Source organism: Hemitrygon akajei, chromosome 13, assembly GCF_048418815.1.
Source record: "Hemitrygon akajei chromosome 13, sHemAka1.3, whole genome shotgun sequence".
Lineage (NCBI taxonomy): Eukaryota > Metazoa > Chordata > Chondrichthyes > Myliobatiformes > Dasyatidae > Hemitrygon > Hemitrygon akajei.
This window is the reverse complement of record NC_133136.1, coordinates 17,928,074-17,955,746: the sequence shown is the minus strand read 5'-3', so window position 1 is coordinate 17,955,746 and position 27,673 is coordinate 17,928,074. Positions and strand designations below refer to the sequence as shown.

At 40.5% G+C, this 27,673-nt stretch overlaps 2 protein-coding genes across 2 annotated transcripts in view; both read right to left on the bottom strand.

The window, feature by feature from the left end:
* Positions 1–69: 69 nt before the first annotated feature.
* Positions 70–27,673, bottom strand: part of LOC140737687 (aquaporin-3-like) — a 34,608-nt gene continuing 7,004 nt past the window's right edge. Inside the window, exons 2-6 of the mRNA XM_073064239.1 lie at positions 24,226–24,352; positions 19,097–19,234; positions 15,738–15,859; positions 8,606–8,823; positions 70–1,817 (exon numbers count right to left, since the gene is read on the bottom strand). Of these exons, the coding sequence (XP_072920340.1) occupies positions 1,643–1,817; positions 8,606–8,823; positions 15,738–15,859; positions 19,097–19,234; positions 24,226–24,352 (780 nt within the window). The 3' untranslated portion in view covers positions 70–1,642. The remainder of the gene's footprint in view (positions 1,818–8,605; positions 8,824–15,737; positions 15,860–19,096; positions 19,235–24,225; positions 24,353–27,673) is intronic.
* Positions 24,251–27,673, bottom strand: part of LOC140737686 (aquaporin-3-like) — a 53,517-nt gene continuing 50,094 nt past the window's right edge. The window contains exon 7 of the transcript XR_012101229.1: positions 24,251–24,352. The gene's annotated coding sequence lies outside the window, so the exon portion shown is untranslated. The remainder of the gene's footprint in view (positions 24,353–27,673) is intronic.

The following is a 27,673-nucleotide window of genomic DNA, read 5'->3' as shown; positions in this document are numbered from 1 at the left end:
TCTGTATTAACACGGTTCTGACTGAGAGCACATCCTGATCTGTTCCTTCAATGAAGTAGACAGTATAAACACATTTTTCAAACTTTTATTGAAAGATGAACTGAAGGGTTACCATGATATGCTCAATAATGTAGCAACATAGCCAAAATGTAACAACTTTTTAAAAACTTGCTTCCTTTTAGAATAAGCAAAATTTAAATGCAAATCGCATATATAGGTAATAGAAAGCTTTACATGCAGCTTATTCATATGTAAAAATAAAATGATTCTCTGAAGGATAGTAAGCTTAGGGATGAGCGTGAATGACAAAGAGGAGGGGTAGATTAGTAGGCTTGCAGATGACACAAATATTGGTAGCATTGTGGATAGTGTAGAAAGTGGTCAAGGCTTACAATGTGACACTTATAGGGTGCTGTGCTGGGCCAAGAAGTGGCAGATGGAGTTCAGCCCAGAAGAGTGTGAGGTGATTCACTTTGGGAGGTTGAACTTGATGGGAGAGTACAGTATAAATGGCAGAATTCTTAGCAGTGTGAAGGAATAGGGGGATCTTAGGGTCCACGTCCATTGATCAGTCAAAGTTGCCACACAAGTTGACTGGGTGGCTAAGGAGGTTTAAGAACCATGAGGTAATGTTGCAGCTCTATAAAACTATGATTAGACCACACTTGTAATATTGTGTTCAGTTCTGGTCACCTCATTGTAGGAAGGATTTGGAAGCTTTAGGGAGGGTTCAGACAAATTAATAGTTAATATTGCATCTCTATGGCCACTAGATATAAACTAGCTCTAAAAAGAGTGAACCTTCTATAACAGAGATCCCCAACCTGGGGTCCACAGACCTCTCAGTTAATGGTAGAGGTCTATTGCATAAAAAAGGTTGTGAATCCCTGTTCTATAACTTTCTCATAGGCATACACGATGATCTGCGAACATGAATTTACATAGGTCTCTAACCAACTAGCCACAGATTGAAATGATCAAACATTCAAATTAATCGTTAAAATCACCAAACCAATAACAGGCCTGAGGAACCTGCAAGCAAGCTCCAAATTCTTCCTAATTTGTTAAACTGTGAAACTCAGGCTTCTACCTAGAGTGAAATTGGACCAATGAAATGTCCTCAGGAAAGAACAAGTCGGTGATTTGTTTTCTCACACATAAAGCAGGTGACCGCAGTGGAAATATTGCCTTTACTTATTATTCTGTGACTTTTGTAACTAGTGTCCCTTCCTGAAGGACAGTTAAATGTGGTAAATAAAGACCTTCTGGGTCAGTTACAGACCAAGTTGTTTTGACAAATTCTGATTTCAATGAATATATCACTTAGGTCTGAATTATTGCTCTATAACAGTAAACGCTTGTCAAGTCAGAACTTCTCTGCAAATGACTGACTTTTTTTAATACTTGTTTTTGTGTCATAATTAAACTATATGCTAATATGAAAATGTCCATGGTTATTTCTGTTTATTTCATGGCACTAGAAATATATCAGGACTTTGTCAAGATAAATTGTAAAAAGCTTCAGCATTCCAAGAAGGTTGTTAAGATAATATAATGTTCAAAGGATCTAAATACTGGGTTTTAGCAAGAGAAAAACAAGGATATTGATAATATTAAGTTGACTCATGAGATCTATAATGCATCAGTAACTTTCTCTCAGTTTTATATTTGCTAGTTTTATATTTTCTTCTCCAATCGGTGAACTCTGCTCATCAGGCTCAAGGTGAATCCCAATCATGAGCTGATACACCAGAATCCCGAGAACAGAACCAAGGAGTGGGGCAAAAATAGGGATCCAAAACCAGTAGTTTCCAGCACTGAAAAAAAAAACAAAAAGATAAAGAAACATTAAGACTGAGATTAGAAATCACATCTAATGTACCAAATCAAACAGAATCAAAATTAAATTCATATAGATTACATACTGCGTTCTTCTGATTACTGCAGAAATATTATTGCAGTTGACATGTTGTGTTCTACACACCCTCACCCTGCAATTATCTCAATACAACTGGTTTATCTAATAGGATGACAAATCGTGAATGCTATTGTAGCATTTATTTTTCATCTACGGTGCAGCAAGGACTAGATGGGCTGAAGGACCTATTTCTGTGCTGTACTTTTTCATGATTCTATGACTCTACTCTTGTTTCCTGGGTTTTTTTTTTTTGCTGTTCACCATGTGGCACCCAGTGAGTACCTCATTTTCGGTTACATAACAAACAACTATCGGTCATTCTCCATGGTAGAAAGGTAGATGTTTTTCAAAGTTCAAAGTAAATTTATTATCAAAGTGCATATATGTTACCATACACTAACTTGAGACTCATTGTGACTTGAACTGTCTGCAAGGTAGCACTCCTAGTACTTAAACATTAATAAAGAGCCAATTATCTGCAAAAGACTCAATAATCCGTATCATGATAAACAAATAAGTAAATAAACATGGAACACTTCTGCCTTCTGCGGCCTCTCCAGGTGAATGTCAGGATCTAAGCCATTTTGCTGACCAATCAACCAGCCTGATAAAGCTAAATACAGTGGATTCTGGTAGTTGGGCCCCCCGTTAATCGGGACAGATGCTTATTTGGGACGACCCTTAAAGAACAAGAGCACACGGAGAAAATAGCCCAGATTCCCTTTGTTTATTTGGGACTCTAGGCCACTTAACTGGGGCACGAGACTGTTGCTGAACAGTTTCTAACTAACATCACTTGTGTGACCATGAGACATAATACAGGTGTCCCCCGATTTACGAATGTCCGCATTACGCCACTTTGCTTTTACAAAAGACCTACATTAGTAACGTGTTTTTGCGTTACAAAGAGGATCTTCACTTTTATGAAAATTTTTCCCATATAAATTAATGGTTCTTCACTTTATGCCATTTTGGCTTAAGAAAGGTTTCATAGGAACGCTCTACCTTTGTAAAGGGGGGGGGAGACACCTGTACCATGCTTCGAGAAAACACGTCAGTTGCATGTGTGTTCAAAAAGCAGTGGGGTTTTTTTGTCGCTGATAGTTGGTAAGAAATAAGCAGTAAGACAATTCAGAACAGTTTTGCTCACTGTGGTTTCAACCATTCAGGCTTGGAGATGCCAAAAACAAGTTAGGAACTACAAAGAATTTGGAAGTATTGACAATCATCTTGAATGTTACTGTGTAAATGAAAATTTGAAGGGTGCAGTCATCATTGTATGAAGTCAGTCCATTATCTGCACTAGGTGTCTGTTCCGATTTTGTTCATTTGCAGTCAAAAGAATGTTATGCAGAGGGATTCCTCCATCAGTAAGTATTAGAACCTATACACAGTTTTATAGTACTGCAGTAGTATTAGTAGTGTTTATTCTGTATTTCCTTTAAATATTTTTAATTATTTCCAAGAAACTGACTAAATAGGGCAGCTGCTTAATTGGGCCAAATACACCGGTCCTGATGTGTCCCAATTAACCGTAATCCACTGTAATTAGCTATTTGTTTTTTGGAATCTGAGCACCACTAATTTCATTTCTCGTACATGCCCAATAGTCCTTGAGATCATATAATTTAACCTAACCACCATCGTGAACTGTTACGGTCCTTCAGGAGAAGATACTCTCTGAAAGATAATGCCTTTGGTGAGGCAGTTCCAGGATTCATACTCAGTGACAATGAAGGGAAATATTATATCTCCAAGTCAAGTTGGTCTCCAACTGCATTTTGTGGTGTTTCTGTGCACCTTAAGCTCTTGGAGGTAGAGGTTATGGATTTGGGATGTGCAGTCAGAGTAATTGAGGCAAGTAATGCAGTGCATTTTATAGACAGCACATGATGCAACTATTGTTGCAATCATCCAGACGCAATGTAGAATTCCCCAACTTTAAAGCAATTTGCTTTTTCTGTCTGTATTGGAACATTTCTGCTGTAAATTATCCATTTGTGCTATTAGCTTAGAAAGAAACATAGAAACATAGAAAACCTACAGCACAATACAGGCCCTCCAGCCCACAATGCTGCGCCAATCATGTACTTATTTTAGAAATTACCTAGAGTTACCCATAGCCCTCTGTTTTTCTAAGTTCCATGTACCTATCCAGGAGTCTCTTAAAAGACCCTATCGTATCCACCTCCACCACCATCGCCAGCAGCCCATTCCACGCACTCACCACTCTCTGTGTAAAGACTTGCCCCTGACATCTCCTCTGTACCTACTTCCAAACACCTTAAAGCTGTGCCCTCTTGTGCTAGCCATCTCAGCCCTTGGGAAAAGCCTCTGACTATCCACATGATCTATGCCTCTCATCATCTTATATACTTCTATCAGGTCACCTCTCATCCTCCGTTGCTCCAAGGAGAAAAGGCCAAGTTCTCTCAACCTGTTCTCAGGCATGCTCCCCAATCCAGGCAACATCCTTGTAAATCTCCTCTGCACCCTTTCTATAGTTTCCACATCCTTCCTGTAGTGAGGTGACCAGAACTGAGCACAGTACTCCAAGTGGGGTCTAACCAGGGTCCGATAAAGCTGTAACATTACCTCTCTGCTCTTAAACTCAATCCCATGGCTGATGAAGGCTAATACACCATATGCCTTCTTAACCACACAGTCAACCTGCACAGCAGCTTTGAGTGTCCTATGGACTCGGCCCCCAAGGTCGCTCTGATCCTCCACACTGCCAAGTGTCTTACCATTAATGCTATATTCTGTCATCATATTTGACCTACCAAAATGAACCACCTCACACTTACCTGCGTTGAACTCCATCTGCCATTTCTCAGCCCAGTTTTGCATCCTATCGATGTCCCACTGTAACCTCTGACAGACCTTCACACTATCCACAACAACCCCAACCTTTGTGTCTTCAGAAAATTTACTAACCCATCTCTCCACTTCCTCGTCTAGGTCATTTATAAAAATCACGAAGAGAAGGGGTCCCAGAATAGATCCCTGAGGCACACCACTGGTCACCAACCTCCATGCAGAATATGACCTGTCTCAACCACTCTTTGCCTTCTGTGGGCAAGCCAATTCTGGATCCACAAAGCAAGGTCCCCTTGGATCCCATGTCTCTTTACTTCCTCAATAAGCTTTGCATGGGGTAACTTATCAAATGCCTTGCTGAAATCCATATATACTACATCTACAGCTCTTCCTTCATCAATGTTTTTAAGTCACATACTCAAAAAATTCAATCTGGCTCGTAAGGCACGATCTGCCTTTGACAAAGCCATGCTGGCTATTCCTAATTATATTTGCCTCTCCAAATATTCATAAATCCTGCCTCTCAGGATCTTCTCCATCAACTTACCAACCACTGAAGTAAGACTCATTGACCTATAATTTCCTGGGCTATCCCTACTCCCTTTCTTGAATAAGGGACAACATCTGCAACCCTCCAATCCCCTGGAACCTCCCCCGTTCCCATTAATGACGCAAAGATCGTTGCCAAAGGCTCAGCAATCTGCTCCCTCGCTTCCCACAGTAGCTTGGGGTACATCTTGCCCGGTCCCAATGACTTATCAAACTTGATGCTTTCCAAAAGCTCCAGCACATCCTCTTTTGAACTCTCTCCATTATTTTTAATGGAGCTGCTTCACGTATTCCACAGCCATGCGATGAACAATATGGGCAAAGAAGTTCAATCGGCATATAACTGCCCATTGACATCAGATGTCCTCACCCTATCACAGATGATCCCTTTGTCCTATCATGCTTCCCATCACTTTCTCTGTTCCCATTCTAACAAAGGATCTCCAACCTGAAACATTAACTCTCTTTCTCTTTCCACAGATGCTGCCCAACTTGATGAATTTTTCCTGCAGTTTCTATCTTAATATTTTCAGCATCTGCAGAATGTTTTTTTTTTGGATTTACTGCCTCCTGTCAAGGTGACTTACTCAGGCAGCAGCTGAGATAAATCATCAATTCGGCACTTCTGGTTGCTAAGGACATTGTCTTATCTTGAAAACTCACATGCTAGGCCTCATAAGGATTGAGCCCTCTCTTGTTAAACTGCTTAACTGTCCAGGTCTATTATGATTTGGTCTGTTTGTCATAGGATCACTTAGTTGTGACCATTGCTGCTGGTTTTGCAGATTCGCATGTCTTGCAGTTTAATTAAGTCAACACCTCACTTTTAGGTGAGCCATGTGCAGCTCTCTGCATGCTCTTCTCCATTCCTTGTAAAATCTGGGCTGATTGCCTGGCTTGGTGATGATGGTAGGGTGAGGGAATCTCAGGAGGGCTATGCAGGAGAAAAGTGTTAGATTGATCTTGGAGTAGGTTAAAGGTCATTACAACATCATGGGCCAAAGGGCCTGTACCGTTCTTTATTTATTTATTTAGAGATACAAAGCGAGACAGGCCCTTCCGGCCCAACGAGCTACACCGACCAGCAGCACATCTATTTAATTTTAGCTTAATCACAGGACAATTTATAAAGACCAATTAATCTTCTAACCAGTACGTCCTTTAGACTGTGGGAAGAAACCGGAGCACCCGGAGGAAAACCATATATTCACAGGGAAGATGTGCAAACTCCTTACAGATGGTGGCGAAGTTGAACTGCAAACCTTGATGCTCCAAGTTATAATGGCATCGCACTAACCACTACACCACTGTGGCCACTTGCTCTATAATTTAAGTTCCAGGTCATGAGGTTATATGTGAAAAGCATGAAGCAGCCAAGATGCAAAGACGTTTAAGAATAGCTGTTCTCTGTTTAGTTCAGAGTAACATGATGAACTATAACAATGATAAGGATAAATGAGTTTACTATCTCAGTATACATATGGCATTACCTGGCTGGATGCGCACAAACATATGAGGAGAGTTTGTTGGCCAGTACTCGCTGGAGTTTAGAAGAATGAGGGTAGATCTCATTGAAGACTATCGAATATTGAAATGCCCAGATAGTGTGGACATGGAGACAATGATTCCTATTGTGAGGGAGTCTATGGCCAGAGGGCACAGCCTCAGAATAGAAAATGTCCCTTTAGAAAGAAATGAGGAGGAATTACTTCAGTCAGAAGGGGGTGAATTTGTGCAACCCATTGACAGAAATGGCCGTGGAGGCCAAGTCATTTGAGTATATTTAAAGCAAAGATTGATTTGTAGTTGATAATTAATCGTGGCATCAAAGTTTATGGGGAGGAGGCAGGAGAATGGGGTTGGGAAGCAGAATAAATCAGCCATGATCAACAGACTTAATGAGCCAAATAGCCTGATTCTGTTCCTATGTCTTATGGTCTAAAGGTCAAACAAAAGCTTTTCACTGTATCTTGGATCATTTGACAATAATCATCCAACAATGATATCTTAATTAAGTGAGATAATAGGTACAAAGGTTGTGTTCCCTCAAATGTAAGGGGTAATTTTGCCAAAATTATTAAGGTGCCAAGAAAAAGTAACAGGGGAGTAATTGCAGGACATTTAGAAAATGGTGACATAATTAGGCAGAGTCAGCATAATTTTATCAAAAAGAGATCTGTGCATTTTGAAAAGTGGAGGTTGATAGTTTCTTGTTAAGTGAGGAGGTCAACAGTTTTGGGGAGAAGGGGTTGAGAGAAATAAGAAATCAGCCATGATAGAATGGCAGAACAGTCTGGATGGGCCAAATGGTCTAACTCTGCTCCTATGTCTTATGGTCTTATGAAAGCAGATATCACATTGCCCTTTATTGCAAGTGGAAATGGAGGACATAATCAAATGTTTTGCCACATTAGCTTTGAAATTTGGTAAGACCACATCTGGAGCCCTGAATACAGTGACAGCTTGCATTTCTCAGGAAGTTTATACTTACCTTGGACTTGGGGCTGTTTTACATTTGCTTTATGGAGAAATATTAAATAAAACAGGACAATGCTCTGTGGAATTTATGTTGAATACTGAATTCTAAAGTGACCATCAAAGTGGATACTGAGAGGTGTATCCAATTGCTAAAGAGACTAGAATCAGGAGCATGCTCTGAGCATAAGGATAAGGATCAGCCCTTTTGAACTGATGTCAGATGACTGTCATCTTGGGAACTGCCTACATCAGAAAGCTGTGAATAACAGAATTCTATTCAAGACAGAATCTGATAAATTTATGGGTTCAGGGCAATCAAGAGATATGGGCATCAGGCAGGAAAATAGAGTTCAGGTAGAAGGGCTGTGATTGTCTTGTCAAATTATCAAGGCTCCCTGGCCTACCTAACTCACCCCTTCTCTTCCATCACTGCCCATCATCTCCCTCTGGTGCCCTTCCTCCTTCCCTTTCTCCCATGGCCCACTGTCCTGTCCTATCAGATCCTTCTTCTTCGGCCCTTTACCTCTTCCACCTATTACCTCCCAGCTTCTTACATCATCCCCCCTCCTACATCTGGTGTCACCTATAACTTGCCAGCTTGTATTCCATCCCTTCCTTCAAAATTTATATTCTGGCTTCTTCTCCCTTCCTCTACTTTCCTGGTGAAGGGTTTACACTCTAAAACATCAGTTGTTTAATCCCCTTCCATCAATGCTGCCTGACCTGCTGAGTTTCTCCAGCATTTTATGTATGTTACTCCAATTTCCTATGTTTTTCACATATTAAGAAAACACATTTAGAATTAATGTCACGGTGTTTAGAAAATAAGAAAAAGCTTACATAAAAACATCAGCTCCCCAGCCGGCCATTGATGTAAACAAACGAGGTCCGAAGTCTCGTGCAGGGTTCACAGCATAGCCAGAGTTGAATCCCATCGACAAGCCAATTACCAACACCGTGAATCCAACTGTAAATGCCTCCAGTCCCCTGGGCACTGGGTTATTCCATTTATCCACTATAGTGAGGATGCACACAATAAGAGCAGCGGTCCCAATCATCTGCGTTTGGTAAAAAGGAAAGGGAATTTCACACTAATGAGGGTTAAAGAGAACCATGATGCTTACGTTCAACACAGAAAATTTTCATTATGAATATAAAATAGTCTTGAGTTTATAGCAGTTATGAAGTCAAAGTAACCCTGGTGGGGAAAGCAGGTTTGGAAATTTTACACCTGGGTAGCTCAATGGGAAATTCCTCAAGGCAACACTTGGCCTGTGAATTTGCTGGGGTCATCTATTGTGTCCAGTGCTTCTGATGCGGCCTCCTCTGCACCGGTGAGACCCATCGTAAATCTGGGAGACCATTTTGTCAGGGTGGAGGAGCAACACATTATATTCTGTCTGAGTAGCCTCTAACCTGATGGCATGAATATTAATTTCTCAAGCTTCCAGTAATGCACCTGTCCCCCCCCCCCCACCCTTCCTCTATTCCCCAATCTGACCTTTTCCCTGTCTATTACTTCCCCCAGGGTCCTCTCCTCTTTCCCTTTCCCCGATGGTCCTCTCTGCTCTCCTATCAAATTCCCTCTTCTCCAGCACTTGACCTTTCCCACCCACCTGGCTTCACCTATCACCTTCCAGCTATCCTCCCTCTGCTCCCTCCACCTTTTATTCTGGCATCTTCTCCCTTCCGCTTCAGTCCTGAAGAAGGGCCTTGGCCTGAAACGTCGACGATCTATTCATTTCCGTTGATGTTGCCTGACCTGTTGAGCTCCTCCAGCATTTTGTGTGTGTTGCTCGGGAAATTCTGAAGACGCAGCTAAGGATCCAATCAGTCTTTGGAAGCTGCACTGTTGCTGCCTTCTCTGCTGCTATCCAGGGGATGACCCTTGAATGCCAAACTGAACTATATCTTCCATGACATTTTCTAAAACATCTTAAGATTAATTCCACAAGAACTGAGTTTTATATGGCATATTAATCAATATTTACTGCTTAGCAAACCACATTCCTCCAAAGTGTGACTGTTAAGAATGTAAGTAATCTCCTTACATTAGTATTTAAAAATACAAAGGGACTTAAAATATATTTTATTAAGAAGTCTATGATATTTCTGCATCAATTTAAATTGATGTCTTTCTTCTAAAAATTGCTTAAATTCCTGCACCACAATTAAAATGTTAATTAAAGTTTATGTCTTTCTTCTAAAGATTGCTTAAAGATCTGTACCACATTTAAAATGTTAATTAAAGTTGCTTGCTGGGGGACAAAAGAGAGACTGCAGATGCTGGAAATCTGGAGCAACACGAACAAAAATGCTGGAGGTGTCCTGATGAAAGGTCTCAGCCCGAAACGTTGACTGTTTATTTCCCTCCTGATGCATTCCTCCAGCATTTTACATGAGTCGTACCAATTAAAACCAGGCTGGGAATAGCCCCCATGCTGAGCACCAGAGATACCCCTTCAAACTGATACCAGATGACTGCAAGTATCAGGAAAAGGTTCGCAATGAAGAACGCTACATTGACGTTAAAGGGATTCACTGTGGCTACAATATTGATCAGAGGATTGTGGCCCAGTAAATTATCCTAATCTGGGGGCTATATCCCAGAATGTCATAAAATTGGTGTATTTGATTTATTAATGAGATGACCCAATCAGTTTCACATGTTTAGGGTCATCACTACTTGCATTTGTGTGACCATCTTAATTTATTAGATTTGGCAGGCTGCGTATCTATACGGTACTTACATAGAGTGCAATGGCTTTTGTGTCTGCATTTAAATTTCTCGAATTTCTTTACAGTAGAAAAAGCGTGTATTTATAATCATAGAGTCATACAGCTCAGAAACAGGACCTTCAGCCCATCTGGGGCTACTGCACAGGATCAAAGTCAGCTGCAAAGAGTTGCAAACTTAGAAACATAGAAACATAGAAAATAGGTGCAGGAGTAGGCCATTCGGCCCTTCGAGCCTGCACCGCCATTCAGTATGATCATGGCTGATCATCCAACTCAGAACTCTGTACCTGCTTTCTCTCCATACCCCCGATCCCTTTAGCCACAAGGGCCATATCTAACTTCCTCTTAAATATAGATAGATAGATAGATAGATAGATACTTTATTCATCCCCAAGGGGAAATTCAATGTTCCTCCAGTATGATATCACATAAACACAAGACAGACCAAGACTAACTGACCAAAAAAACCACATAATTATAACATACAGTTACAACAGTGCAAAGCAATACCATAATTTGATAAGAGCAGACCATGGGCACGGTAAAAAAAAAGTCTCAAAGTCCCAGATAGCCCATCATCTCACGCAGATGGCAGAAGGAAGAAACCTCCAACGTGGCAAAACTTCCCGATGCAGCCTCTGGAAGCACCCGAGCACAGCCAACTGTGAGTCCGTCCGAAAACTTCCGACAACTTCGTGCCTCCGACCAGCCCTCCGACACCGAGCACCATCACCATCACCAATATAGCCAATGAACCGGCCTCAACTGTTTCCTGTGGCAGAGAATTCCACAGATTCACCACTCTCTGTGTGAAGAAGTTTTTCCTCATCTCGGTCCTAAAAGGCTTCCCCTTTATCCTTAAACTGTGACCCCTCGTTCTGGACTTCCCCAACATCAGAAACAATCTTCCTGCAACTAGCCTGTCCAATCCCTTTAGAATTTAATATGTTTCAATAAGATCCCCCCTCAATCTTCTAAATTCCAGTGAGTATAAGCCTTAGTCGATCCAGTCTTTCTTCATATGAAAGTCCTGCCATCCCAGGAATCAATCTGGTGAACCTTCTTTGTACTCCCTCTATGGCAAGAATGTCTTTCCTCAGATTAGGGGACCAAAACTGCACACAATACTCGAGGTGCGGTCTCACCAAGGTCTTGTACAACTGCAGTAGAACCTCTCTGCTCCTGTACTCAAATCCTTTTGCTATGAATGCCAACATACCATTTGCCTTTTTCACTGCCTGCTGTACCTGCATGCCCACCTTCAATGACTGGTGTACAATGACACCCAGGTCTCGTTGCACCTCCCCTTTTCCTAATCGGCCACCGTTCAGATAATAATCTGTTTTCCTGTTCTTGCAACCAAAGTGGATAACCTCACATTTATCCACATTAAAATGCATCTGCCATGAATTTGCCCACTCACCTAACCTATCCAAGTCACCCTGCATCGTCTCAGCATCCTCCTCACAGCTAACACCGCCGCCCAGCTTCATGTCATCCGCAAACTTGGAAATGCTGCATTTATTTCCCTCGTCTAAATCATTAATATATATTGTAAACAACTGGGGTCCCAGCACTGAGCCTTGCGGTACCCCACTAGTCACTGCCTGCCATTCTGAAAAGGTCCCGTTTACTCCCACTCTTTGCTTCCTGTCTACCAACCAATTCTCTATCCACATCAATACCATACCCCCAATACTGTGTGCTTTAAGTTTGCACACTAATCTCCTGTGTGGGACCTTGTCAAAAGCCTTTTGAAAATCTAAATATACCACATCCACTGGCTCTCCCTCATCCACTCTACTAGTTACATCTTCAAAAAATTCTATAAGATTCGTCAGACATGATTTTCCTTTCACAAATCCATGCTGACTTTGACCGATGATTTCACCTCTTTCCAAATGTGCTGTTATCACATCTTTGATAACCGACTCTAGCATTTTCCCCACCACCGATGTCAGACTAACCGGTCTATAATTCCCCGGTTTCTCTCTCCCTCCTTTTTTAAAAAGTGGGGTTACATTAGCCACCCTCCAATCCTCAGGAACTAATCATTAGCCAGCTCCATCATGTGCACTAGCCTCTGTATCCAGGATATCTTCAAGGAGTGATGCCTCAAAAAGGCAGCATCCATCATTAAGGACCTCCATCACCCAGATCATGCCTTGTCTCATTGCCCCATTGGGAAGGAGGTACAGGAGCCTGAAGGCTTCTTTCCCCCTGCCATTCGTTTTCTGAATGGACATTGAACCCATGTACACTACCTCACTGCATTTTTTATTTCTATTTTTGCACTACTTATTTAATTTAACTTTATATATATATACTTGCTGTAATTTACAGGTTTTTTTCTATTATTGTGTATTGCATTGAACTGCTGCTGCAAAGGCAACAAATTTCACGACATATGCTGGTGACATTAAACCTGATTCTGACTCTGGCCCGTGCCAACTATGCTCTTCTCGTTGCTACCATTAGGGAGGAGGTACAAGAGCCTGAAGAGCTACATTCAATGATTTGGAAACAACTTCTGCCCCTTCACCATCTGATTTCTGAACAGTTAATGAACTCATGAACTCTACCTCATTATTCGGTTTATCTCTGTAACTTATAATAATTTTTATGTCTTTGCACTGTACTGCTGCTGTAAAACAACAAATTTCACATCATATAAGTTGGTGATAATAGATATTATTCTGATTCTGATGTCCATCCAAACTAGCCCCAATTACCAGTATAGCAGCAATTCGAACAAACCACTGCCACTGCTGGAGATCTCGCACAGGTTGTTATCCTGTATGACACACCTCCAATCAATCCAATAATTATGTTCAAAAGAGACAAAGGAATGTATTCAATCCTTTATTAGCAACTCGGCAAACATACAATCTTGAAGCAATAAAATTTATGAAACTAAAACTAACAATCTTCAACATACTTAAGCAGACTTAAGCAAAGTTAAGCGATTTCAAATGTAATTAAGCAAAGTTAAAGCGGTCAGCAAAAGATATGACACCCAGTGGCCCCAGCTCTAAGCTGTCAAGAACAAAGCATGAATATATAGCTAAACCCTTCATTTTTACCAACCCCTCCCCACCTACATGACTAGTTACCATAACAAACATGCAACAGAGAACACAATGCAGATACAACACAGATGCATAGTTCCTACAGCTAGGTTTTGGCCATAACCTTCTAAAATGTTCCTATCCAAATACCTGTTTGTTGAGACCAACCTTAGTACAAACCGCCAGGCTGATTTATTTCATCTTACATGTGCAAGTGATAATCAAATTTAATTAGCAGGTCTGGTTGTCATTGCATATTAGTATAAAATAAGATCAATGCTAATCAAAGCTGATTAACTTTTCTGTATTCTGACATACTGTCAGAATCTCATTTCCCTGTTTTCTTTTTAACTGAGCCTACCATTCACTCCCTGACAGTCTCAGGACATCGAAATCTACAGCACATTAAAGGCCCTTCGGCCCACAATGTTGTGCCAACTATGTAATCTACTCAAGAAGCTGCCTAGAATTTCCCTACCCCAAAGCCCTCTATTTTTCTAAGCCCCATGTACCTATCTAAGAGTCTCTTAAAAGACCCTATTGTATCCGCCTCCACCACCGTCACCAGCAGTGCATTCCACACACCCACCACTCTCTATGTGAAAATCTTACCTCTGATATCCCCCTTGCACCTACTTCCAAGCCTCTTATAACTATGCCCCTCATGTTAGCCATTTCAGCCCTGGGGAAAAGCCTCTGACTATCCACACAATCAATGCCTCTCATCATCTTATACACCTCTATCAGGTCACCTCTCATCCTCCATTGCTCCAAAGAGAAAAGTCCAAGTTAACTCACCTATTCTCATAGAGTCAGCAAAGCATATTTCCTAGACTCTGTTCAAATTCTGAAATCAAAAAATATTCTGAAACATCTTGATTACCTTGACAAGCTAAAAGGTTTCTTGCTGTTAAATCTCCATGACAACATAATTTACATTTAACTTATTTTTATAACTATTTTTATAATAATACACATCTGTGACAACACATATTGCTTAAAAATGTTTCTGTGGACAAGCTAATTAAAACACTGAAACATGACAGTGTACAATACACTCAGTGGCCACTTTATTAGATATCATACACTCTTACACTTGCATGTCAATGCAAATATCTAATCAGCCAATCATGTGCCGGCTACTCAATGCATAAAGCACACAGACATGGTCAAGAGGTTCAGTTTTTGTCCAAACCCCAAATATCAGAATGGGGAAGAAATTTGATCTAAGTGACTTTGACCATGAAATCATGGTTGGTTTCTATTAGCTATTAACTTATTTCATGATGTTTCTGAGTGGTGTGAGGCATAGCTAGATCCATTTCAAATAATTTTCAGTAGAAAATATGAGTGACAATATAGACACATTACATTGCTAGCATGCTGTTAACATGGTGAATTTTGACTTTAGACTTTTGTGATGGATGAGAAATATTGAGTGAGAAACAGAACAATTCATTATCTCCAATCAGCACTTTTGCAGGTCTGGTTCGATACTCCCACTGCAAAACTAAGAAATGTCATGCAATGTGATTCCCATATCTGCATTGCATGCCTCTTCATTCATTCGAATAAGCCATGAACCTACATTCATATAAATTGTATGTACATTTTGCCAAGTTTGTTTCAATCTGTTTCTCACATAGCTGATATTCTTTTGTAATTATTCCCAGGATTTGACCTGTACTAGCCATGCCCACATTCTCTTCTCATTTCCCATTTCTTTTGACTTATTCAAATTCTAATTCTGTGCTTTGAGAATGATACAATGCATTTTATCTGCGACACAAGAGATTTTGCAGATGCTGGAAATCCAGGGCAGCAAACACACAATTCTGGAGAAACTCAGCATCAACAGAGAGGAATAAAGAGTCAATGTTTTGGGCCGAGACCCTTCATCAGGATTTATCACGAGTCTCAGACCTCATCTAAAACATTAAACCTCATTCCCTCCATAGATGCTACCTGACCTGCTGAGTTCCTCCAGCAGTTTTATCTGTGAAATATCTGATGATACCATACACCACGTGAGCTGTTAATAGAAATTAGCCAAGGGAAATATCAAAAAGATTTATTTACAGTTAATCTTCATTCAGCCCATAGATAAGAGGTTACATGATACAGCATGTAAAATGAAATGTAATACTTTTTTTTTGCTTGCTCACCTGGTCAAAAAAGCCATTGGTTGGACTTAAGTGTTCAGATGGGAATGTAGCAAAAATTCCAGCTGTGGCATTAGGACCATAAACTAACAGTTTGTCTTGACCACTAAAGTCCCACAAAGCATCTAGAATGACATCCAATTGAGTAGAATTTACTTCATGAATCCAGTTTCCAGTCTTGTTCGAGATTTAACAACACAATAGACTTAATAATTCAACAAAATTCAATTACAGCTGAAACTATGAAAATGACCATCAATGGAAATAGACAGAATACCATTATTTACCTCCTTTTATTTACTTACAGATGGAGCATAGAATAGGCCTTCCTGGCCCAATGAACCCCTCCGCCCAGCAACCCAACTATTCAACCCTAGCCTCTGGTCCATCTGCCTTTCTATTCCCCATAACCCTTCATTCCCCTGCCTGGGCAGAGAAATCCACATATTCACTACTGTCTGGGAAAAGTAGTTTCTCCTCATCTCCATCCTAAATCTATTCCCACCAATCTTGAGGTTATGTCCCTTAGTTCAGGGGTTTCCAACATTTTTTTATGCCATGGACCAGTAAGTACATCTGTGGACACCAGGATGGGAACCCCTACCTTAGTTCCTGTCTCAATTACCAGTAGAAACAATTTTGCAGCCTCCATTTTATCTAAACCTTTCTTAACTTTATATATTTTTGTAAGATCCCCTCTCTACAGGAGGACTGGGGGGGAAGACTATACGAGGAGTGACTGATATATTTGTGGCCTAAGGTAGGAGTCAATTTTAGAAAACCTAGCACATTTATTTTTCAACATAGTCCCCTCCTACATTTACACACTTAGTCCAGCAGTCGTGGAGCATACGGACCTTGGACCTCCAGAAGGTGTCCACAGCAGGGGTGATTGATAAGCTTGTAGCTTAAGGTAGAAGGAGATGAGTTATACAGCTCTCATTACATGCACATGCAGGTCAACTCTTTAAGTGATTATGCAGGAAGTTTGAAGTTAATAACTCAGAAATACTCATCTCGTATTTCATTAGGAGTTTGAGGAGAATTGGTATGTCACCAATGACACTTGCAAAGTTCTATGGATGTAATATGAAGAGCATTCTAACTGGTTGCATCATCATCTGGTATGAAGGTGCCACCGTAGAGGATTGGAAAAACCTGCAAAAAGTTGTAAACTCCGTCAGCACCATTGGTACTAACCTCCCCAGAACCCAGGACACCTTCAAAATGGCTGTATCTATCATCAAGGACCACATCACCCAGGACTTGCCGTCGTCTCATTGCTACCATCAAGGTGAAGGTACAGGAGCCTGAAGACACACATTCAATGTTTCAGGAACAGCTTCTTCCCATGTGTCATCAAATTTCTGAATGGACAATGAGCCCATAACACTTCTTCAGTATTTTTTTCTCTTTCTTTTTGCACTTCTTATCTAATTTAATTTTCTTATGTTATAACCACTTCTTACTGCAATTCATAGTTTTTATGATAATGTACTGCTGCTGCAAAGCAATAATTTTCATGACATATGCCAGTGATATTAATCCCGATTCTGATTCTGACATGAGGCCTCACTAGCTACAAGAGAGAGATGGACAGGATGTGCAGGCTTTCACAAGATGCCTCTGCCTGCCTGCAAGTGCAAAGCACCCTTCCTTCCTTCCTTCTACCTCCACGAGGTTGTCCCATGCCATGTGTCATCTCGGTTGCTCCCAAACCTAATCTAAAACTTGCACTATGCATCAGTCGTTATATTCCAAACCTTCAGTGGAACTTCAGTACATTCAGGGTGAAGATTAACAGGCATTTAAACCACATGTAGTGCGAGAATACTAGAAAATTGAATTCAGGCCAGGACAGGATCAAACACAGTCTTACTGATCTACAGAGAAGTCTTCAGGAATTGACTGGTCTACTTCCACTTCTATTTTTTATGTTCTTATGAAGTCGATAGAAAAGAAACTATCTGGGTGCCTCATAAAACTTACTTCCATTCAGTGCTTGAGTCATAGACCTGCCACTATCTACCTTTGCTCCTCCAAGATCAAAACTGCAAGCGGAAAGCAGTCTTTTACACAAGTATATTTGGAAAACACTGGTTCAACACTGTTTTTCATCCTTTCGACAAAATATTGTGTTCAGTCCTGGTCACTCATTATAGAAAGAATGTGGAAGCTTTAGAGGGGGTGCAAAGAAAATTTACCAGGATGATGCCTGAATTAGAGAGCATATCTTAAGAAGGTATGTTGAGCCAGCTAGGGCTTTTTTTCTTTGGAGTAAAAGAGGATGAGAGATGACTTGATAGAGGTGGACAAGTTGATAAGAGGTGTAGATTGAGTAGACAGACAGAGTCTTTTTCTCAGGGCAGAAATGGCTAATACAAGGTGGGCATAATTTAAGGTGATTGGACGAAAGTACAGGGCGGATGTCAGGGGTATGTTTTTTTTACACAGGAAATGGTGAGTTTGTGGAATGTGCTACCAGTGATGTTCATAGAGGCAGATACATTAGGGACATTTAAGAAATACCTAAATAGGCACATGGATGGTAGAAAAATGGAGGGATATGAGGGTAGGGAAAGGTTACATTAATCTCAGAGTAGGTTAAAGGGTCAGCAAAAAATTGTGGGCTGAAGAGCTTCTGCTGTGCTGTAGTATTCTACTGTATGTTCTGTGTTCTAACCCTTAAATGTTCTCAATGAATTGTAGATATCTAGGCAGATACCAAGGGAATATTGAGAGACAGAGTGATTGTTGGTTTTAGGTGTAGAATAGTTATTTTTCTAGTATTTTAACTGTCCTATGCTTGCTTATAGTTCCTATATAAGCACCTATATACATGTAACTGTTCAGTAAATTTTCTACTAATTGTAGTATGATTCTGAATTTTCTAGAAGCTTCTCTGTTTTTCTACAGCAGGTGTCACGCCACTTGAATGTAAATATTATAGAGGTTATCACTGGAATGTTATTAACTCTAATCTGTGTATGAGACAACCACATCTTTTTTACCTCTGTCATTTTCCTTTGTTCTTGTAACACTTCGTAAAGCAGTCATAATCACCAAGTTTTATGCCTCATCCTTGATTTCCAAAGAGTCACTGGATAAATATCACCAGATCTAGCAGGACCTTAGCCCAAAGATTTTAGGATGGGAAAAAAAGCAGTATTCAATATTTACCTTCATTCACCAGGGCATAGACTTGCAATGTAGGGAAGGCTTAGTACAACCTTACTAAAACATTGGTTAGGTTACAGCATTGTGTCGTGCTACGGTTACCATCTTTCCCAAAGTTTTTTGCTTCCACTTATAATGCACATTTTTTTCGCAAGGGAAGATAGTAAATGAAATAAGCAACTTACCAAAATACAAACCAAAGATAATGCATGATGCCATGAAGGCACCAACTATTTGTGCCAACGAGTAAAGAGGAAACTTTATCCAGGGCTCGCGGGCAAGTAGGCACATGGCGAAGGTCACAGCAGGATTCAGGTGAGCTCCTAAACGGGCAACAAAATCACCACAGCAAACAAATGAACATTTCGTACTGCATATCAAAATTGCACTGTGTTAAGATATCACTGAGCCCGATAAAAAGATTAATCTCAGATTGTTTTGGTTTTCTATTTTTATATTTTTTATATGTGTCTCCTTGTACAATATTTCACTCCACAGCAGCAGAGGCTGCATATTTTCTCAGAGGTCCATGTAGTGCAGCAGAAAATCCAGAGCAGTTCTGGTGACAGAACAAGAAAATCCCCAAGGAAATCCGTGGTCATTGAGATTTTAACACAGGAAATCTTTCCGTTACGTGAGCAGACTGGGGAAGCTGGGATGCCTCTCTTCTCAGCAGAGAAGATTAAGAGGTCGCTCGGAATCCTGAAGATAATGAACAGCAAAATGGAGCGGTACACTGGTGTAGCAGTGAACAGCAATTGGGTTTCAATTTCCATCACTGTCTGTAAGGAGTTTGTACATTCTCCCCGTGACTGTGTAAGTTTTCTCCGGGTGCTCTGGTTTTCCAAAGACGTACAGGTGAGGGTTAGTAAGTTGTGGGTATGTTGGTGCCCCCCAGCATGTATTTGGACTGTGTTGGTTATTGACACAAATGACACAATTCTCTGTGCTTTGATGTTTTGATGCACATATGACAAATAAAGCTAATCTTTAATCTTAGAAAACTGCTTCCACTGGTTGGCAAAAAGACCGATGAGTCTGTAGAGTTAGGTGAGCTGGAAGATGATCCAGGTGTGAGAAGAGAAGAAGTACTCCACTACCCTACAAGTTACTGTAATCTGTTGGCCAGAAGTAAAGCAGAAGGTCTCTCAACCATAAGAAAGGTACGAATGGAGAGAGAGAATATTGCACACCTAAAGGAAGTGAACTGGCAATGGGACTAATAAGACAGCAACCTCAAAGAGATAACACAGCCACTATGAGCCATGTGATTTTTTTTGCATACTTGAATCTGGCCTGAAAATTGACATGTACCATCAAAAGCATTGTGTGGCTCTAGTCAAAGACCTATTGCAACAAATTTTGTACTGTGGAACTTCAAAAGAGAAGTACGTCATCTAGTCCAAGGTTGGAGGATCATTGGTGGTGGACCACTGAGGGCAGGACACAGGTAGTAGCAACAAGCACCCCAATGGAGATGGTAATTCACAGCATCAGGGCCCTATGGGTCTGGATGGGTGACTGAATGCTGGAGACTGATTCATGGTATCAAGGAGGGGTGCAAGGCAAAGTTGGAGGCAAGGGGTTACTGAGGAGAGCAAGTAGGTTAAGGAGTTAAAGAATCAAAGCTTGCCTACCCAACTAGATATCAACATGTCTCAGAAGGCCCCCTCAAGACAGCACTACTGCAAGGGTATCAGCCTTATTAAATATATTCCACAACCTGTGGACTCACTTTCATGCGATCATGAGTGCTCTACTACTCATGTTCTCAATATTTATTACTTATTTATTGTTGTTATTATTATTATTTCAGGTTTTTTCTTTCTTGAGTTTGCACAATTTGTTGTCTTTTTCACATTGTTTGTTTGTTCATCTTTGTTTTGTGCAATTTTTCATTTATTCTATTATGTTTCTTAATGTCCGCAAGAAAATGATTCTCAGGGGAGTGTATGGTGGCATATACAGTATGTACTTTGATGATAAATTTACTTTGAACTTTGAAATAAAAATGCACCTCAGAAGAAAGTGACCGAAATTAGCAAGCAACGACATCATCCCACACAAGACTGACATGGAAATTGTATTGGAATGGTACATGTGACCAGGAGTGCCTGATCAAAATTCTGGGTTGGGACAGATGTGGTTAACCCAAAAATAACTGTAATCACATACCACTTGGAAAATTAGCTATGTTCAGATGCTTAGACAGAAAAACAACAGTCCTGCAATGGAACTTACTTTCCAAAACAATTTGACAATTTCGTGTACTGAAAGATTAAGATTAAAGACTAGCTTTAGTTGTCACATGCACATTAAGACATACGGTAAAATGTGTCATTTGAATCAGCGACCAACAGAGTCCAAAGATTGTGCTGGGGGCAGCCTGCAAGTGTTGCCATGCTTCTGGTGTGAACATAGCATGTCCACAATTTACCAACCCTAACACATACGAGGAGGAATTGATATGTTCATGGCCTAAGGTAGAAGGAGACAATTTTAGAAAATCTAGCACATTTATTTTTCAACATAGTCCCCTCCTACGTTTACACACTTAGTCCAGCGGTCGTGGAGCATACGGATCTTGGACCTCCAGGAAATGACCACAGCAGGGGTGATTGATAAGTTCGTGGCCTAAAGTAGAAGGCGATGAGTTATTAACTTCAAACTTTCTGCATAATCACTCAAAGAGTTGAACTGCATGTGCATGTACGAGAGCTGTATAACTCATCTCCTTCTACCTTAAGCTACAAGCTTATCAATCACCCCTGCTGTGGACACCTTCTGGAGGTCCAAGGTCCGTATGCTCCACGACCGCTGGACTAAGTGTGTAAATGTAGGAGGGGACTATGTTGAAAAATAAATGTGCTAGGTTTTCTAAAATTGACTCCTTCTACCTTAGGCCACAAAACTATCAATCACCCCCCCTCCCCACCCCATATGTCTTTGGACTGTGGAAGGGGATCGAAACACCTGGAGGAGACCCATGTAGTCACAGGGAGAACACACTGTACAAACCTTTTACAGACAGTGGTGGGTATTGAACCCCCAAATGCTGATTGCTGGCTGGGGTTGTACAGCATTCCACACCACCCCCATTTCAATTTCTTTTCTTCTTTCCCTTCCTTCCCTGTAACCTACCCAGTTTGGATGTCTGAGTGAGCAGTACCCTTTCTTCACACACTTGGACAGTCGTTTGAACACTGCACAAAATATATTAGCTGATTAAAACAGCATACTTGTATCAAGAAATCAAATAGGGTTTGACAACACCTTGACGGAACAGTGCCCTACACCATACATCTGTTGTTAAATTCTAATTTCTTGTACCTTTCGAAAACTTTGCCCACAAATTTCTGAAACAGTAGTTAAGTAATTAGTTGCAGCTCGGTTTTTTTTAAATTTAATTCATTCATTTTATTTAAAGATACCACAGGCCCTTCCAGCCCAATGAGCCACAACGCCCAGCAACCCAGCTATCTAACCCTAGCCTAATCACAGGACAATTTACAATCAACAATTAACCTACTAACCAGTATGTCTTTAAAATTTGGGAGGAAACTCACAGGGTCTAGGGGAGAACATACAACCTCCTTGCAGACAGTGTTGGAGTTGAACTCTGAACTCTGATCCCAAATTGTAATAACATCATGCATTGGGCGCGACCTATGCTTCTTTTTTACGAGGCCGAGTTGCTAGCTCGATACCCAACCCAGCATAGACGGTAAGCGTGCAAGGAGCCAACAGGATTCCAATCTGGGACCACTTGCCTCAAAGTCCAGTGTGGAAGCCATCACACCACCGGCTGGCTAAATAATACCATGGCACTCTATAATATAGTTTATATTACAGTTTACAATTATCCACTTATTACTATTTATCCAGTTTGCAATTATCTTATGGATATTTCAAAGTTCAAATTAAATTTATTTTCAAAGTACATAGAGCATACTTCACCATATACTATCTTGAGGTTAATTTTCTTGTAGGCATTTACAGGAAAATAAAGAAATACAACAGGGTACTGAATATTGACTCTGAAGAAAGCTGCACACATACTGATGCACCATCAATAACTCTCGGAGACGGGAGGCGAATGATAGGCTTTTATTAGCTGTAAGAGACCACAATTAGCAGCAAGAGGCCATCACACAACATCCTGGAGACTGAGGGAGGAGCAGTGCCTCCAACCGCCTTTATACAGGGGTCTGTGGGAGGAGCCACAGGAGCAGTCAGCAGAGGGGGTGTCCAGACAGGTATATGTAGTTCACCACACATACTGACACGGTTCAGCACTCAATCATCACATAAAGGAAAAAGACAGAAAGGCATTCAAGTAGCTTTTCCTCCCATGTTGTCTTTAGGGACACTATAAATTTAACAATTGAAACAATTCCTGCACAACTGCTAAATTGTTATGATTTCATATCTGTGGTTATAAATTTCTTTTATAATTTGTTCAAAAATTTGACTCAACATTTGCTTCCTCATAACCAATCCTTTCTTTATTTTTCAGAGGAAGTGCTTTTCAGGCCATAAGACATAGGAGCAGAATTAGGCCGTTTGGCCCATCGAGTTTCTCCACCATTCAATCATGGTGGAGCACTATTATCCATCTCACCCTCATTCTCCTGACATCTCCTTGTAACCTTTGATGACCTGACTAACCAAGAACCTATTAAACTCTGCTTTAAATACTCAACAGTCTCCACAGCCATGCATGGCAATGAATTCCACAGATTCACCAACCTCAGGTTTAACAAAATTCCTTCTCATTTCTGTTCAGAAATGGATGTCCCTCTATTCTGAGGCTATCCCCTCTGGTCCTAGATGCCCTAATTATAGGAAACATTCTCTCCAAATACATTCTGTTTAGGCCTTTCATATTCAATAGGTTTCCCCTCATTCTTCTAAATTCCAGTGAGTGCAGACCCAGAACTATCAAATGCTCCTCATACTTTAACCCTTTCATTTCTGGAAACATTCTTGTGAACCTCCTCTGGATGGACCCTCTCCAATACCAGCACATCTTTTCTCAGATAAGGGGCCCAAAACAGCTCACAGTACTCCAAGCATAGTCTGACCAATGCCTTATAAAGACTTGGCATTACATCCTTTTATCCATCATTCTATTTTTTTACAGTCTCTTCCTCCAACTATTCCAATTCATTGTGAAATAATTCAACCCACTGTGCTTGTGGCCACCCTGAGAGAGAGAAGGGCAGTGCGCGTGTGCACGTATGTGTGTGTGTGTGTGTGAGAGAGAGACAGACAGAGACGGAAAGAAGGTGAGATTAAATATATGTAGACATACCTGACACTTGGCCAGCTATGAGCACCCCGAGCATCACCGAAAAACCGAAGGCAAAATTAACCGTCAAAAACTGTCCGTGTGTTCCTCTGCTGAGGGTAACTTGTGCTAAAGCTCCACAACCAAATAGCTGTCAGGAGAAGAAATGGAAAGTATAATACATCATCTACTTGTCATTAATATTCATTGTTTTTCTTTACATTCTTTCGATTTCCTTTCATAATGAGAAACAGTCTGAGCCATGGGGCTCTTTTTATTACCAGAATGTGGTCAATAGAGTACAGTACACACCATGCAATATATTGTGAAAGGTTTTACTCCATATTTATGCAAGAATGTTCTTGACAAAACCACTATTCAGCTTCAGTTGTTCTCTGTCAGTTGAGATTTCAGCCTATGAAAGCACATTCAGGCCCTTCAGCCAATTTCACCCATGCTGACCAAGATGTAAATGTGCTTATTTGCCTGCAATTGGCCCATATCCTTCTAAACCTTTCCAATCCATGCAAACACATACCACCAAGCTAAAGAACTTCTTTCACACTGATATAAGACCATTGAACAGTTTACTCATACAACAAGGTGTACTCTTGACCTCACAATCTACTTTGTTGTGACATTTTCTACCCGTACTGCTCTTGCTCTGTAACAGTAGCACTTTATTCTGCATTCTCTTATTGCTTTACATTGAATCTGATTCTGGTTTTGACCTCGGTGTACTGTTGTGATAAATTGATGTGTAAGAATGGTACACAAGTTTTTCACAGTGACAATAATAAATTAATTTATCAGCTTACCAATAATTTACCAGGACATGGCCTCTTCTCATTGTTACAATCAAGGAGGAGGTAGAGGAGTCTGAAGATGCACTCTAACATTTTAAGAACAGCTTCTTCTCCTCCACAATCAGATTTCTAAATGAACAATAAACCTATATGCACTACCTCAATAAATTTGCCCTTGTTTTGCACTATTATCAAGTTAATTTTTAATACGTATTTCCTATTGCAGTTTATAATTTTTTATTATGTATTGCACTATATAGCTGTCACAAAACAACAAATTTCATGATGAATGTCAGTGATATTAAACCTCATTCTGATTCTGATTCTGAAGCTGAGATTTCACTGCTTTAAATTTCACATTTAAAATGGGTGAAGTTAATCTGGTGACATTCCGGTCACCTTGAGCACGTAAGATCCAATTTAAAAATTGAGGAACTCCCTCTTCTCTTTACTCTGGGCATGTTGCAGCCTCCCAGGCTCAATCTTGATTTCTTGAGTTTTAGCTAACTCACTCATTCTCTCCATCGGTATTAGTACAGACCATCTCTGCTTGTCACTACTCTGGGTCAGTTTTTCTTGTCCTGTTTATACAGTCAGTCTTGGTGGGCCAATAGAGTATTGCCAATGCATTACATAGACCAAGGGCATAATGTACTGTAACTACTACTTTAACTTCCCCCATTAATCTATTTAATCTCCCGTTTACCCTATAAATGATGAGCTTAGAAAGTATCTGGAACACAGTGGAGAGAATTTTGTTGTTTGTGTTATATTTAGACGAGAAGCTAGACTGGACTGCCAACACAGATGCCTTGTGCAGGAAGGCACAGAGGCGACTGTACTTCCTAAGAAGGTTGGCGTCATTCAATGTCTGTAGTGAGATGCTGAAGATGTTCTATAGGTCAGTTGTGGAGAGCGCCCTCTTCTTTGTGGTGGCGTGTTGGGGAGGAAGCATTAAGAAGAGGGACGCCTCACGTCTTAATAAGCTGGTAAGGAAGGTGGGCTCTGTCGTGGGCAAAGTACTGGAGAGTTTAGCATCGGTAGCTGAGCGAAGGGTGCTGAGTAGGCTACGGTCAATTATGGAAAACTCTGAACATCCTCTACATAGCACCATCCAGAGACAGAGAAGCAGTTTCAGCGACAGGTTACTATTGATGCAATGCTCCTCAGACAGGATGAAGAGGTCAATACTCCCCAATGCCATTAGGCTTTACAATTCTACTGCCAGGACTTAAGAACTTTTTAAAAGCTATTATTAATGCTTTTTGAGATAGTGATTTAGATGCATATCATATTTTTACTGAGTTAAGTATTGTATGTAATTAGTTTTGCTACAACAAGTGTATGGGACATTGGAAAAAAGTTGAATTTCCCCATGGGGATGAATAAAGTATCTATCTATCTATCTATCTATTTATCTTACCAGGTGTTAATAATGGGCTTAACTGGTTGTTCAGTCATAAACAATCTCTGGAGTTCTACCAGTCTGCCCAGTGGATGTCAGCATCTCTGAAGTCGATCCTGTGTCCAACATATTGATGCAATTACAAAGTATTCATGACAGCAGCTGTGTTTCATTAGGAGTCTGAGGAGATTTGTTACGTCACTAAAGATTCTAGCAGATTTCTACAGAAGTACTATGGAGAGCACTCTAACTGGTTGTACCGCTGTCTGGTATGGAGGGACCATTGCACAGGATTGGAAAAGGCTGCAGAAAGTTGCAAAGTCAGCCAGCTCCGTCATAGGCACTAGTCACCCCAGCATCGAAGACATCTTCAAACAGCGATGCTTCAGAAGTGCAACAACCATCATTAAGAACCCCCATCACCTCTCTTTTCTCAATACTACCATCAAGGCGGAGGTATAGGAACCTGAAGACATACACTGAACATTTTCAGAAAAGCTTCTTCAGATTTTTGAATGGACAGTGAATTCATCAACACTGCTGTTTCTCTCTCTGCTTTTGCACTGCTTACTGAGGATAAATATATTTTGTTATAATCTATTTTTGTTAAGTATTACACCATACTGCTGCCACAAAACAACACATTTCTTGACATTTAATTCTGATATTAAACTTGATTCTGATACTGATTCTATTAATACAATACACTGAGGAACAACAATTACTTAATTCAAGATATTTTTCAGCAGTGGAAATAATTAACTCTTTAAGTCCCTTTCCAAGAGAGAAAAAAAAGTTATTCAAGCAACTGGATTGCCACCTGGGGGCAGTTCATAAAAATAACTGAAATAATTTATATATTTTATGTCCTAGGATTAACAAGTCAAATTTATATGATGTTTGTAACAGAGTGAAAACCATCTCTAAATACTTAACAGAGATGAAAGAATAAAACTGCTTGGTCAAAGACTGAGACATAAGTTCAAACCCTATGCTTAAGAGATTGGTTTTAAAGAGAATAAAGAGTGATTGATTGAGAGCAAGCATAGTAAGTGTTAGACCTATGCGAGATAAGGCCATGGAAGGAGCTGCACTGGAGGAAATGAGTAAAGAGACGAGACCACAAGAGATTCTGCACATGTTGCAATTCCAGAGTAACACACACAAAATGTTGGAGTAACTTAACAGGTCAGACAGCATCCATGAAGAGAAATAGACAGACTGTATTTTGGAAAGAGAGCCTTCATCAGGACTGGAAAGA